Raw genomic sequence first — 16,543 nt, forward strand, 5'->3', positions numbered from 1 at the left:
CCAGTCATCCCCGGGTGCCTGGCAACCTGGGAGGTCCACTGGGAAAGGTACTTTCAAGAGAACAGATGAGGCAGGAGTCCCGATGGACTCTTTTCTGATAGTAGCTCCACTCGATGCGCCATTAGTTTGGGCTATAAGAAGAAAGAAATACTGGCTGGTAGGAAAGAATTCTGTAATGCGCTGGGGCAAGCAAAGTTCAAAATATTAATACGTGGGAAGAGTTTCCCCATCAGAGATGGGCGGATGATCTCTGTGAAGCCCAAGAGTTCCTCCGACCATCTAGAAACGTCTCATTATTGCCATATGCTAATCCTGCTTAGACCAGCAGCACTCTGATATGTAAACTGCACCAGTAAATTGCTCTTGGTACAGGTCATAAAGTTTGGCAAGGGACAGAAGGCACTTGGGTTTTCATCCTTTCCAAATTATTCCATTCTCTAGCACTAAGTATGTTTTTAAGAAGTCTCTAAGCAGAAGAGTGGTGGAGTCAAATTTTTCCTGGGTCTTGCACCAAGCTATTCAGAAAAAAAATCATGGCCAAAAAAGAGCTGAGTGTTAGAACACCAATATTTAAACAGGACACATAAAAATCATGCCTTATGTATTTTCTTTAGTTGAAAGGACAGAAAGGAAACATTTGCTCACAAGAAAACCGAGGAGCCCTCAAAATCTGTCTAGTAATCCAACTTAACCCTTGCCAGGTTCACTTATTCTTGTACTGTGTAACCACCAAAAATAGTAAGCCCACCTGCCCACCAAGCAGTCTTTTACATTGATGTATATTATACTGGGAGTTGCTGGGAAGGAGAAAAAGGCCACATTCAAAAAGGCTAGGGGGAAAAAAAAAAAAAAGAGAGAGAGAGGGTCTGCCAAACTACTGAATAGTAGGTGTGTCCACATGAATCCTACAATACTTCAATATAAAATTAATGTGATATCCTCTTTCAAAATCCAACTTGATTGCCAATTCATAGGTTTTATGTTTTGTGAAATCAGGTTACCAAAAGTTAACGTACAAAGACAGACACATAGACTCACCCTAGAACCTCAAAAAAATAAACTGGTCTTTCACTTTTTTCCCCCCCTCCTTTTCTTTTTCCCTTAATTGGACAGAGAAGATAATTTTTCTGTGCAAACTTCTTGATACGGGATTAGCTCTAGCCATCCCTACAACAGGCACAGGAGGAAATTAAAAAAAAAAAAAAAAAGAAAAAAACAAACAAAACCAAAACATAACCATTTGCACATTGTATTTGTATCAAGGCACAAGTACATTAAACCACATCCATAATCATAAGCATCAAGCTTTCAACACTAGATTTGTTCCATTTGCAGAAAAACAAGCAATAAATGTCACAGAACTGCAGTTTAGATGCTTTCTCTTGTCTTCTAGTTAGGATTATCAGTTCTTCCACTATGCCTTGAAGAGAGAAAAAAAAAATATCCACACACACACAAAAAAAAGACATCTTCAAGTGTGTTAAACCTAGGAATACAAAACTGAGATGCACTTAAATCATCACTGACTAACCAAAGAGATTTCTAATACATTGAAGTAAGCTTATTTTAGTCCAAAGTTTGTTAGAGGTTTTTTCTTTCAAGAAAAAGGGATGGGAAGGGAAAACTATCAAAATCAGATGTTGAAAACAGTCAGTGAGTTTCTAGTTATCCCTGGCAAGCACAAACACTGAGAACTGACCTGACTGTTGAGGGCTCCTGGCACACGCTACAGTAGCACCCGCTTCATCGGTTTTCTAGTTAAAAGGGGTTGGGAACAGCATGGAAGCAGTCAGCCTCTCTGTGCAGGGGAAATGAGTGTAATAGGAATATTTGGAAAAGTAACACAAAAAGAAAAGGTTACATTCATGAGAGAAGAGCACTGGCCTTAATCTACAAAGTAGAACACCTGCTTTCTGATTTTATTCTTAAATTTTCTGGCAAAGAACTACTGTAATAAAACATTGATACATGGTACACTCTATAAAGAAAATTGAAGTGGAGAATATGCCCTCTCCTTAAAGACAAGAAATGAGGCAGGAAATAAAACCAACCGTCTGTTCAGCCCGATGGCTCTAGTTGTTATGAATTAAGGTTACTGAAGAACTTTTCCCTGTAAAAGAAATTGTTGAATAGATTAGTGTCTATGTTGTCTAATGGAAGTGCATGATTGATCGGGGAGACAGACAACAAATGCTTACTACACTGGAGTCCTATGACATGGGGAGAATGCAGACGAGTATGTGTTTAATTGTCAGAACTTAAATAATACATTGGAATGCTTCCACTGATACATCAAGGAAGGTCACTTGCCACCTCTGAACATAGAATCAGAAGGTTTTCAAGATGAGCACTCAAAGACATCTTTAAACATTTGAGGCTATAAACAAAATTAATTTCTTAAAACTAGCTGCATCGGCTAATTAACCATATTAGTGATGGTAATCATGACCTTTATTAAAAGGCATCCGATACGATGTTTTGTAACTTACTGATCACTGTTGCACTGGTGGAAAATGACTGAAGTAGACACATAATCCTTTCATTAAATTTAAAATGGATAACATGGTCAAAGTATGTACAGCATTGTGCTCTGAATTTCACCTTCTATAAACTCATTTAAAGCAGTTACAAGAGAACTGTGGAACATAGATGGAAGATAGAAACTTTATATCCCGCTTTACATTTCTGTATTTTCTGTGAACAACAGTTACCAGTAATTTGAGTCTTGTTGGGTAATCTACCCATAAATGGATAACAACAATCGTCAGACCAAAGCTTTTAATTAATCCCATTTTCAGAATTTCCCAGCACAATGAGACAGAAATCTTTGTGACTGCTTACATGCTTTTGAGCACAAAGGGTGGGGAGGGGCTTTTAAGATGCTTTGAAAGGAGGGATGAAGGAAAAAAAAAATTTCAGAAAGCTGAAGCATGCTGCTATGTCTGAGAATCCTAAAGAAGTTACTAAAAGACACCACTTAGATCATTTCAAAACTATCACTTCCTGCCACCTCCACAGAAAACTACTCACTCCTGGGTACAAACTAAGCATCTTCTCAAAAAGGAAGCAGAAAGTCACCAAAGCCCCTTTACATTAAAGTACATCAGCACCTGACAGCCAAGTCACCTTCTACTGAAGTTAGATTAATTGCATTTAACCTTACATTAACTGGGAAGGGGAAAAGAGGAGGGAGAAGAAACCTTTTTACACCACATGGATGCAGCAAGTTCAAAAGTACAGTTCAGGCCTTGTCATGACCAGAGAGAGGTATTAAAATGGTTTGGTGACATCAAAACCACCCAAGAACACCTTTTAACTGCACTTCCCCTTCATTCTCTTAAACTTAAAAGGCCTGTAAGATAGCAACCTTCAGTACAGCTGAATTTGGTATGCTGAACAGAGGTTGGCTCCAAACTGGCTTTTTGGAAGAGTGAAAGTAGCACAGTGCAGAAAGAGAACAGACTTCCCATCAACACTGAGCAGAGGGAGCCAAGTTTACTGCTAGTATATGCTACCTGCTGAAATGAAGAAGAAAGGAGTGTAGCAGGAGAAGTAAAATATATTATGTAAAACAGTTAATTTCTATCCTGCAACGTAAAAGTCTCTTAGTGGTAAAAATATAAGATAAGGAGTAAAGTATACTAGACCTATTACACTTTCTACTATGCATCTCACCATATAAACTTGGCCACATTGTGACTCCCAATTTAAGAACGCTCCATTAATATCCTCTTGTACATTATCTTTCAGCTTGGCAATGTAAAACTGCCTTTGGAGACATAAAATTCCATCTGCGGGCAAGGAACCCTATATCGAACCAAAATTAAAGAATAAAAAAATTCTAAAAAAATAATAGCACAAGACAGTCTTCTTGTATTCTGTTGCTTCCTCGTACTAATAAAAAAAAGTCAAAATCAAGGGTTTTTTAAGAATTTTTATTAACAGTTTTACAAAATAATCCTTAATAAGTAGTATGTTGAGTAGCACTCAAGACACCGCTTCGTCTGCTTCTTGGTTGTGTGCGATAGGCAAAGACAGATTTTGCATTAAGTTCCTTGCATATTCACTGCAATGCAAGAACCTGTTGTTTATCCTCCAAAATTTCTTCCTCCTCATCCATTTGGCTTTCATCCCAGCACCTTAAAAGAAACATACTACAGTGATTTTCAGCAGCTCAAATTCCTCAAGCTACTCTGCTTTAAGCCTTAGGGACATATGTTCACATACGTAGAACTAAAAGGCATGAAAATAGCTTCTGCTGTGTATGTTGCAAGTATACAAGCTATTATTTTAATTTTTTCCCATCGATCTTTGTCACATACATTTTCACTTCTTAAATAAGTAGGAAGTAAATAAGATTGTCACTATTGTGCCTTAAATAGAGAAATCCCACATCCTAGAACAGGTAAGCTAGGGCAGTGGGTCTCATTTATACTATTTGCACTATTTGCGAGTACTGCTTCATTTTCTATTGACTTGCAATTTCAATATTATGGACATTAAAAAAAACAAACGAACAACCACAAATCTCTGCGTCAGCTATGTTCACATAGCCTGTAGTGTCTCACTGACCCTTACGAGTTACAAGATCATAGTAAGAAACCAATGACAGGTAGAACTTTGATGAACTCCCCTGTTTCCAGTCATCTCCTCAACCTCTAAGGCAATATAACAGATATATTATAGACTATGGTGAGTTAAATGTTACTGTCTCACCTGCTCATAACTGCTCTTTTTAATGCTACCTTACAACCAAAGGACTTAGATGATTTGTAATAGACATACTTTATAAATCTCAGTGCTGTATATTAACAAAAGCTAAAGCATTAAAAAACATAACCCCAAAATTCACAGTTTGGAGTCTCAATAATAAAATACATCACTTAATTCTTAGTCTGAGCTGCCTGACAGTACTGGCTTAGAACACCAAGATACAAAATGGGTCATGCTGACATTTTTTATAAGCATTTGAAGTACAATCAGAAAGTCAAGACTGTCTTTAGTTCAGTTCTGGCAAGATGTTTGGCATATTGAGCATTTTACAATATCCTAAAAACATACTCAGCAAGTTTAACTTACCTGAGAGTATCAACTCTGCCGTGGTCTTTTAGCTCCTGGTTTTTATGGAAATCTGCAGTATTTCTACATATCTTCTCTGAGTGCCTGCTGGAGGACCTTACATCTTCAGAAGTTAAGCTGTAACATTTTTCAGGACCTGAAATATTTTAGGTCATTTCAGGAACAAACATAATCAAAAAAATGTAGTATCTACACTATCAACTTTAAAGAGTTTCACAGTATCAATAAAAACTTGCCATTAGAAGTCTCAAAACAACTCTAGCTGATGAAGGATTTCACTACAAGCCCTCACATAAATTATTATATCATTCCTGTATCATTAGAAGTAATGGAGAGGGTTCGCTTCTAAGATGTTTATGCCAGCACAATATGAAACCTTGTATAAAGGGCCCGCTAATACCTATGTGACCTCAAAATACAGTAGCAAATGTAGAACTTGGGTAGCTGACTAATGGTAGTACGTACTTAAAACAGAGTAACAGGATATATCCCACATCCACCAATACAAAAAGATGATCAACTGGGATCACAGTCTATGCTTCTCATACAACACACATGCAAGTATGTTACTATTCCCAGCTAGCCATAAGTCTCTGCCACAGATTTATAAATAAGTGAAAAGTATTCCAAGAAAGTGGAATGAAAAAGGGAGACAAAGAATGAGACAGCTGAACAATAACTGCCCTCCTCTTCTTCTCTGAGTATATTCAGCACGAATGTGTATTCTTCAAAAGCATTAGCAAGAGAAACTTCCAAAAACACATGTGTTCTGTTGAGTACGTATGAAAAACGGAAGGACAGCTGTCATGAAATGTGGTATTTGGAAGCCTCAGAAGAGCTGTGTGAAAAAATACAGCAAAATCTAAGGTAAAAACATTTTAAAATATAGAACAGTCTGGAATCCAGACTGCTTGTGTTTACTGAAGATGCATCACAGCCAGGACCCAGCACCTGCCAATATAAAAGCACAACAGCAACTCAGAAGAGAAGGACCATGTTACAGCCTAAGAGATGCAGTCCATGAAGGTTGCTTTATGGGAGGAAGTGTCTCAGGCATTTTGACCTATCTCCTCACTGAGATGGAACAGAAGCATCCCAGTGTATTTTTTTTTTCTCCTGTATTCAAAGAACAAACCCAGAACTCACTCATTCTATTCAACCATAACCAACTGACCTTGCCTGCCTGCCACCTCCCCTACCCTCGAAAAACAAGAACATGGGTTTAAAAAGACAGAGGAAAAGGGGGTTGAGTCAAACCCAAAATCAGAGAAAATACCGTATCTGTTGTGCCTTATTAGTGACAGTTCTCATCAGGATGGATTTATAAAACTTCCTGTCCATCTCTTCCCCTTCTTGCTACCCTCGCATCAAATCACATCTAGCTTCTAACAACACCTGGGGTCTTCATTATTAAATATCCAAGGAAAAGTTACCTATTTAACAGGAATTTATGATCTAAAATAATACCTAGGCCATGATGCAGATTTCTGCAACAAAATGCAAGAGATAAAAAAATTAAGAAAGTTGCATGAAACAGGTTGCTTCTACTATATTAAGGGTAGGCTGAAGTATGATCAAATGAAAATAAATCACAGTTCAACCACAAAAGTGTCTTGCATCATCAAATAGTTTAATACATTTTTGCATCAAAATTAGTTATCCCTGAGAAGGCAAATGAAATAGCTACTTGTTTTCATTATGTTGCTTGTAAGCATGAAGAAAAAAAAAAAAAAACAAAAACAGTATTGCCACTTACCTGTATAACTTTGTAATTCTTTTTCCAGAGTCAGTAGGGCTTCTTGGTCAGCAATATATTCCCAAAGATACTCATCTTGCCTAGTTACATCAAAGCACTTGTGTTTTGATATCTCAGTATCAACTCTAAACATATGCATAGGTGAAGTCTTTGGTCTTGGCTGTGTGTTTGTTGGACAATTTCCAGTCAGTTTACAGTGTAGCATATTTGTTGACCAAGGTCTTCTAGAATCATTCCCTGAAATAACAGACAATGGTCACAACTTCTAGTAATTCAAGATTTCACACATAAAGAGAATTTTATCTCAGCTCATTAATGACATTAATTATAGTTCAAATTATGAATTGATCTGAACAGATTAAGATTGTGAATTAATAAATGTTAATAAAGAGTATACAATTATACTGAGAAATAGGAGCTCATACTACATGAGTATCTTTCAGAATATTTAAATCCAGTATTTTTTTATGTACAATGGCACAAATTTTGGGTGAGGGCACAGACTGCGAATTTGTGTAGAAAGCTTAAAACTTCGGTTCTGTCTTTTTTTAATTTAAGGCAACATGAATAAAATATAGACACTTTCAGCTATTTTTCTGGGATTTAAAATTGATGGTTTCAATTTCCACATGTATGGCTTTTTAAAATTAAAATGCCAAACTGGTTGCTTAAGATGAGAGAAATAATGTAAGCTACATTCCTTGAGATGGAGACAGTTGAAATTGAGAAAACTAACTAAACAGTGCAGATGCAGTTATGCATTACTTGTTTACTTGTTTCTTATAGTTCATTTAGTAAGACTTATTTCAGTACCATGAAGAAATCTTTTATTAGATCAAAACCATATTTTACTAGATGCTGCAAAATACAGTAATACATAATCTTGTTCTAGACAGCTTATTATCTAAATAATTCAAGCTAAGAGGGGAGTTATGGGGTAGAGGCAGAAGTAAGAACTAAGCACAATAAAAAGAATTATTAGTGACGGCTGGAAAGAGGTAATTACTAACTCAGAAGCCCATTCTTATGAAAACAATGACATGCGTATAAGCCATTACACCCAAAATACAAATACATAGATGAAGATATAAAAATTACCTGAATTCAACAGAATCATCACAGACAGCACTTCTACTTTTTACATAAGAAAAATTAATCTGCTAAAGTAGAACCTCAAAGCTGTTGCTATCCTTACCTGGGTATGACCTCCACGCTACCATCAGAGGAGAAATTCTATTCTGAGTCTCCAAACCACTTGAAGGTCTATGCAACCGACTTCCTAAGACACCTTGAACTACTGAGTCATCAGCGTATTCACTTAAGCTCCTTTCAGTAACCCATTTGCCATCTTCTGAAATTAAAAAGTATTACAGGAAATTACTTGCAGGTTTTGTGTTAATATGTATTTACTATATTAGCTGCATTTAATGTGTGTCATTTAAAGAAATCATGCAACAACTTTTCCACAGATGATGTAAAAAATCTAAACATATATAACACACTAACAAGCTTAAATTCAAGTGATATACTTGATGGTATTAATATTCACGTTCACCAATCATTTCACATGTTGTTTCATATAGGCCATTAAGAGCATTTTTTTGTGATGTATATTATGCACAAAGAAAAGAAGAATTCCTACTGAAACCAACTTCTCAGGGGATATAAAGAAGCATATAAATCTATGGCACTATATTGACGTAATTTACCTCGAGATAGTAAGTTTATTTTATCCTTCCATGTAATCAGTTGTGTGTGTTGGCATGACTGCTACCCCAAAGTGACTTCTAAAACTAAGCTACAGCCACTTTACATAAAGAGAAGGATATGTTACAGCAACAGTGATACATATGTATATTGTTTGAGAATTTTATTCATACGCCATTACCTGGAAACAGGATACTACTGTCCATAGGGCTAGAGTCAGCACACAGTGAAGAACTTGCGTCGGGCATTACTTGTTCAGGGTTTGCACCTACAACAAAGAAACCTTCAAGTCCCCGATATCGTGTAGAAACAGATTTCTGTCTTTTGGCTACATCCTGTAACTTGAACAAAACACAAATAATAGCAATTATTTTCTAATAATAATTTCTTCTAATAGAAACAGGAAAAGAAACAAGAAACTTTGTAAGTTGCCCTTGCAAGTTTATATTAATAAAATGCTCATTTCACAAAATTATTCTGATAGCCTGGTATAATAGATATTAGTAAGGATGATGGTTTTGTACGATATATGCTTTAAAATCCTATAAACTTCCATTGCTAATGTTGTGAGAGTTTGAGTCTATTCTCCACTGATTGTATGCGGACATGAAAAGCAGTTTTTTTCCTTTGTTTGTTTTCACTTATCTTTGAATACATCAACTGAAGTAATACTGTTTAACAATGACTCCAAATCTAATGTCCCCACATGCTCCATGATATTTTTGCTATCAATCTGATATTCAGCAAAAGAACATTTGAGTAATTGGGGTTAGGTAAGACTATCTACAATTTTTGGCATTCAGCCAAGAGGTGAACTGTCCTTGACACTAACATGAGCAGAGATGCCTTCTCCTTTTTTTTTTTTTTTGTCTGAGACAAGTCTGTTCTTTCCTTTGCATTTTTTGAATATCAAGAGAAGACTGACAATACAAATTGGAAAGTACAGAGGCCTTCATCCCCTACAGATGAAATATGATAGGCAGTGATAATCCTCTGATTAAAACTACACTCTTTATTGCTTGGGCGGGGCGGGTCTGGAGGAGAATGGTGAAAAGAGGTAGAGTATTTCACAGTAACCATACAACTATCACTATCTCTCAACTGATTCGGCAACATGGCATGTTGCCTCATGCTAAACTGGGAAAGCAGATTCAGCAATTTAGTTTATGTATTTAGCAATCAAAGACAAAATATTTTACCACTGAAGTCTTTGTAATTACAGGCAAAACCAAATTCTGGCTATTGCAGACACTGTCCAGTTCTTGTGAATCTTTACTGGTTTGCTGCAGTTGTGTCTCAAGGAGATATTCATTGCTCATTAGTTCAGTAGGGTTAGAAATCTTCTCAGGTAGTTTACAGGAGTTAAGTGATCTCATAGTCTTTAGTTTAATACTCTCCTTTTGCACGGCATGTCTTTCAAGACTGCAGACAACCATGTTTTCTACAAGAGTACAAAAAAATAATGTAAATAGGAATTATTTTTTATGGCAATTAATATGAATTATAACCTACAAGCCTTTTATATTTTCTTCATGAACTTAAAATATGAAACCTCCATTGAAGTTATCCCTAATCCACAGAATTACAAAGAGGAACAGTTAACTTTCATCAGCTTCCTGCCTGATATCCAGAGATGCCAACATACATGGACTAGACTTACCACTTAGTAGTACCAGTTCTGTATCTAATGCATACGTTCCTGTACATCATTGTCTATGAAAACGTTAGATTTTGGTAATAATCTTAATGCTTCTTAACTTACTACTTCATGCTAATGTAATTTTTTTACATTTAGAATGCTGTAATCTAACCAGTGCCGGGGTAGGAACTGCAATAGTAGCAATTCCATAAAATTTCCTTAAAAGTAGTACAATGGTTTGAAATACACACTATCAGGCTGCGAATGATTCTGCAAGCTGTTTTTCTTTCTTTATACAAGACATAGCCATTTTGCTGCTTATCCTGTGCCAAAGAAGCACATAAATCACATCTCATTAGTCAGCTCTTGTTTGCTTTTTCACATTTGATGACTTGAACTAAGCACAAAGGAAACAAGTGCTAGGTTCTGAAGAGCTAAAGCAATTGTTTGGTACTTGGAAGAACAAGAAATTAAGTATCCTTACATTCCAACTCATTTCTTAATATTAAAAAAGTGACAATACTTTTTACATAGTTTCAGGACACAGAGTAAGATCTTTGGGACCCCTTAGAGTGCCACTAAATAAAGCTGTAATTTCACTGACATGCAACAGGCACTGGAATATTTCTAGACAAATGATGATCTTCCATGCAAAACAGGTAATCATTTATATGGTTTCTCAACCTATCTATATAAAAGCATTCTCCTACACAGAAAGGACACGTGCCATACATTAAATCTAATACAGTTCAGATAAACTGAGAGATTTGTAGGATCACTCCATCTGCTTTAGAATGGATTTGTTTTCAGTATACAACTCATATTGGAGCAGCCTATCCCTCAAGTATGACCTCACAGCTGTGAGATTACTGTCACAGCAGATGCCTATCATTTCAAAATGGCTTGGACAGCCCATCAAATTGTGGTCAAGGGACCTGCATAGCTCAGGGAATGGTACATAATTTAACTATCTTTATTTTTTTCAGACAACCGTCGTAGTTGACTACCACATCCTATATGAGAATGATAAAACTGTATACACTTACGTATATTGTACAAATAACTTTCAAAATTTACCTTGAGAAATTTCTTTAGAAGAAACAGGATTTCTGTCAAAAGGAAAAGGTTAAAAATATTGAGTGTCAGCAGTGGAAGTTGAATGACAAGATGAACTTTCACATTATGCCTATGTTTTCTCTTGGCAAAAGGTCTGGTACTGTGTCATTCTGATCTGCAACCAAAAATTTGAAACAGAGGAAGGAGGAAAGACCAGAAGAATACAATATAACAAAAACAGGTCACATCTAATCACAAGTAAATTTTGGAAGATCAGAAGAATTGCACATGTATAATTAATTATTAGGACTCCCTAGTTTTGCTTGGAATTATAAGATTAGTCAAGTGAGAGTATCTGAAAAGTACACAACACTGACCCTTTACAGACTTGTCTGTATGCTAGTCCCTGCTCCTATTGAGATAAAAGCATACAAAAGAGAAATTCTATCTGTAATTCAGGACATATACATCTGGAGAAATGTATCTTACATGATTATCATTGCAGTGACTAAGCAAACAAAATAAAGACATTTCAAAGTGATGTCTCTCCAGTTACAGGCAATTAATATACCTTGGTGGCTCACTAACAAAGTCAAACACCCAAACTTACTATTCACTAACTTTAATAGTAAACATATCATATGCCTGTTAGCTGCCAAACTGTTCTTAGAATGACTTACAAATTAATCATCAAATCATCAGGTCATTCAAATGAAAACTTTCAAGCACAAAAACAGCAATCACAGGCAGGATTTTGGAAGAAATGTAAAGGAAGGGAAAGCAGTAACTAAGTGTCATGATGTTGGCACAGTCTACGTCTTGTACCAAGGATGAGAAGATGTGTATCTTAAATGTGCCTTAAAACAATTTACAATCAAGGGTTCTCCCCATCCATCTGAACTACGAATGTCTGCAAATAAAAGTGCCTGTTATTTAGGAATGTAACTAAGTCAGAAGATAGCATTATTCCTTTTGCTCTTCCAAATAATCTCGGCTTTTCTGATACCTTCCAAACTGCTTCAGTGGTTCAGCTTTTCCTTGCTTACTCATTCCTACAGCTCCAGCTTCCATCACCAAAAAGTTAGATGATTCTTCCAAGTTGTTGCCATAAGACTAATTAAAAAACAAAACAAAACCATATTCAGCAGCAGATTATAAAAAAAAAAAAAAACACCAAACAAAACTTAACTCATTTGATTAAAAGCCTGTAGATTTTATTTTTGTATGATTTCTGTATAGTAAGGGTCCCTGGACACAATAAGAAAAAAATTACAGGGAAACTTTGGAAACCTAAATTTTCTACTTCTGTATGGAAAAAAAATTAAAATGCACCATGTTTTAATTAGAAATCATTTAGCTGTTGCTACCTTAAATTATTTAACAGATCAACATTTAAACAAATCACTTAGGATCACTGCGAAGATTCATTAAGTCCTTTATTACATACTTACATCATCAAGAAACTCAATTTTCAGAGAGGACTCTGCACTTTCAGAAATACTGTTGAGTACTGTCTCTCTAAAAACAGATGTCCAATATCTCTTCACCTCTTCAACTACAAAAGATAGTTAATTTGATGCATTTCATTTTTTCCTGTTCAAGACTCACGCAAATGCAAACTTTTTATTTATTATGAAGTACCATAAATTTCTCCTTTCATTATTGTTACTTTCTTTAAGCACAAACTGCTTAAGTATGTAACTGTTCAGCAATCATAGCAAAAAAAAAAAAAATCCCAAGAAAAAGTATTTAAGTTAGATTCAATAAACAGAAATCTATTACACCTGTTAAGTCATCGACATCATCATCTCCTTCTCCCCCTTCTCCAGTCACATCCTGATGTACACTCAGGGTTTGCACAGGCCTTAAATGTTTAACACAACTACCAGAAATTTGATCAACAGGAGTTCTAAAAAAGGAAGAGAAACCAACCTTAAAAAGTCATCATTTTTTTATGTATAATATCACAGTCATTTAAAGAAAAAAAAAACAAAACACCACAGTGTTTTGTATTAACAGTATTAACTGCTGCTGGAAAGCACCAACTCTTCATAATTTAATTGAGATGACCTCACGCCTCATGGACTTACAAAACAACCCTATCATGTTCATAAAAGTACCCTGAAGACCATACTTGCTTTTCTCTATCAAGCTCCTGTAGAAAATGCCCCAAAATCGAGCAGCCAAGTATCACTACCAGTCTTCAAATACTACAAAAAACTGATAGCAAAGAGAATCCCTCCAAATACTCTCTCTGCAGTAATCCTGAAATATTAAGTCATCAAGTCCAGTCATAGTGGTTACTTTATTAAAATAAAGCACTCTGTATACAGTCACCTTAACCCTTGATAATACATCTAATATTAAAAAAGTTTCAATGGACTTTTTGTTAATGCTATTAAGTTGTTCTGACTTCTTTCATTAGTACCAGTAACTTCAATACCTTCTGTATTTCTTAAGCAAGAGTTTCTCCATGTAGCTCATGCCATCCTTCTTGAATTCAATGTGGATAGGTTCCTTCATAACAGTAAGATTGGTCTGTACCTCACAAATTCCCACAGATTCTATTAGAATTATAAAAAAACAATTTATACAGCTATTCAGATTTACAAACTTGCTATTTAATGACATTATTTTTGAATGAATGTCACATTAGCAGTCTATGCCTGGCTAAGTATTCGCATAATTCCAAAATTTAAATGGCCAGCAGTATTACATTTACATAACACAATCAGCCATGGAGGTAGCCAGTAAAATCTTGTTTATTACAGATTGTCACATAAAGGAAGACTACTACAATGCTGGGGGCTGGGGGGAAGCACGGGGTAATCCATGACTCTACATATGTAAACCCCACCATTTTACAGGAAAGAAGAAAAAAAAAAAAAAGAAAAGAACTGGGTATAATATTTTCTGTACAAAAATACACTAAGAATGACCACCATCCATGGACTAAAGGAAAGAAACTAGTTTGCACAAATCCAACCAGACAAAAGGTTTTTTTGTATTTTTCTATGCACACCTTCAATTGATTGCATCTTTTCACTGGGACAAAGAAATATTTAGAGCCTGTGAAAGGCAAACAGAAAATGTACTTTTATACAACATACAAAATCCTGAGTCATGCATGTTCCTTGTCTCAGGTAAAAGCTGTGACTCTATGCTTTGGTATTACTATTCATATGAAAGTCCCATGTAGGAAACATGGGACAGAAAAATACAGGGACACAAGCTGAACAATGTGGCCAAGATCACAGTTTGTTACAAGAATTGGGATAAAACACTAATCTGCAGGTTATTAAAAAAAACTTCAGAGATTGTTGTTAACATATAAAAGGGACAGAAAACTTAAGAGGAGACATTTACTATTCTAATAGAATATCTACCTTGACTAATCAAAAATCTGCTAAGTCACCAAAACGACTCCTAATGTTTGTAAAACGCAATTAAAACAGAAATATTCATACCTGATAGGACCTCACTGGCATGCAGTTCTTCTCTGTGATCACAATTACCTTTTCTCCACTGAATCAAAGCCTCCTGAAAAGACTTTGTCGATTCCTCCTCATTAAATATACCATTTAGTAATAATCTTTCATCCTGATTTTCAAGGCCTGTACAGGTTGATTCTGAGGACAGTTCCTAAATCAGTTCCACAACAGAATTAATACACCAATTCTGATGACAAATCCTCTCCCCAGTTACATACAATAGTACCAAAATTTTTAGTCCCAGCTATGGAAACACAGCACCCTGTTTTCCAAGCTTAGTCTAGTTACCCTGGTAATCAAGATCACTCCATTTTCACGTGGTCTTGCTCACAACTAAATTGTAGTGTTCTATCAGGAGCAAAATAAGAAAAACAAAATAGTTTGTAGAAGCACACAAAAACCCATTTAACTTAAATGCTTTTAGTAGGCAGAAAGCAGTAGCCATGGATAGCCCACATGCTGTGTATAGGATGGATATTATGTTGACAGACATAAATAGGGGTCAGTGGGCCATGGAAGTCTGATAGCCTGATCACTCGTTCGGCACGCTGCGGAAAAACCTAAGGCCACTCTACCTAAGATGTCCTAAACTAGAAAGAATTTTGTTTTGCTTCTGAACTGTACACTACCTCAGCACTGCCTACTGACACTAGTAGAGATGAAAACTTGTCTGATGTGACCTGATGCCTGCTATTTACTTTCTTCTGCTCATGATTTGATTCATTCAGATTTATTTCCTTGACGAAGTGATCAACGACTTCCAGTTTTCCAACATGTATATCGTCTTCTGTCTGTTAATAAAACATTATGAAACCTCTAATTTATTATAAACATACTCAAACATTCCACCAAACAGCATATTGAAAGCAGGTGGGTAACCACATATTGAAGAGTGATGGTGACATATGAACATAGTAATTTCAATAATCAATAGTGTGCAAATGTGTGAGCAAAAATTCAATAATCTGAATATTCCAATAGGTACTACACAGGACAGACTAAGTGAGGTTTTTTTATGCAGCACATACCATTGAAACAGATTTACGAGCTATCTACGCTATTAATGAAGTACTGCTTACTGAAGCTTTTCAGTAGACAGATGCACATCTGGAGAGGTCAACAAGAAAATGTTCATTTAAGGAACTAACTGGAATACCCATTCACACACAAAAATTAATCCAGGAAAGTCCAAACTACGGAGAACTAGATGAGTTTGACTGAAAATAGCTACAGAAGTAGAATAACACTTTTAGTCACACTGGGACTTCCCTGATTTGCAACTTTCATTAGAACAAAGAAAATTACTGCAGAAATGTAAGATGAAGGTTTTGATTGTCAACTCTTGAATCATTATCATGCAAAACAAAAAATATTTTATGTTCATCCTTTCCCTATACCCCTCCCTATGCACAAAGACCAGAAAGACCAGAAGGAAAGATCCTTTGACTATACAATCCTCAAGTAAGGCACATATTCTTACCACGAAAGCACAAGCGCAGCAAAGGTAGAAAGTGTAATCAGAAATAGTCAAAGCAGCCATTGCAAAACTAGAATGTACCCACGTCTCCTCCTTTCCAGCTACTCTACACTATAATTGACCCAGCAGCTTCGCAGTTGCTGGCTGCACATTAATGGTAGTTGTGACATGCCAGTGAGTACGTAGGCACACTAACCACTTCAAACAGCGGTTACTTTTTTCCTTTTGCACTCTTCCTCTGAATCTTACACTGCAATGCAGGATGAGTAAGATTCAAACTTTTCTGCATGAGTGTGCGTGTTTTGTCTTGTTTCTCAAACCTAGCAGCCCGTAATCAT

General features: G+C 35.9%; 1 protein-coding gene across 1 annotated transcript; it reads right to left on the bottom strand.

The window, feature by feature from the left end:
* Positions 1–4,063: 4,063 nt before the first annotated feature.
* Positions 4,064–15,519, bottom strand: ZBBX (zinc finger, B-box domain containing; the record flags this gene model as incomplete). The annotated part of the gene is given in 14 exon segments (XM_010294312.1): positions 4,064–4,139; positions 5,080–5,215; positions 6,836–7,072; positions 8,031–8,186; positions 8,724–8,883; positions 9,742–9,983; positions 11,259–11,352; positions 11,354–11,422; positions 12,237–12,350; positions 12,689–12,792; positions 13,022–13,146; positions 13,681–13,801; positions 14,705–14,879; positions 15,358–15,519. Coding segments are annotated over 14 exon segments (1,971 nt in total), but the record flags the coding sequence as incomplete, so codon positions are not given.
* Positions 15,520–16,543: the final 1,024 nt, after the last annotated feature.

This window comes from Phaethon lepturus, unplaced genomic scaffold (genome assembly GCF_000687285.1).
Source record: "Phaethon lepturus isolate BGI_N335 unplaced genomic scaffold, ASM68728v1 scaffold4799, whole genome shotgun sequence".
NCBI classification, from domain to species: domain Eukaryota; kingdom Metazoa; phylum Chordata; class Aves; order Phaethontiformes; family Phaethontidae; genus Phaethon; species Phaethon lepturus.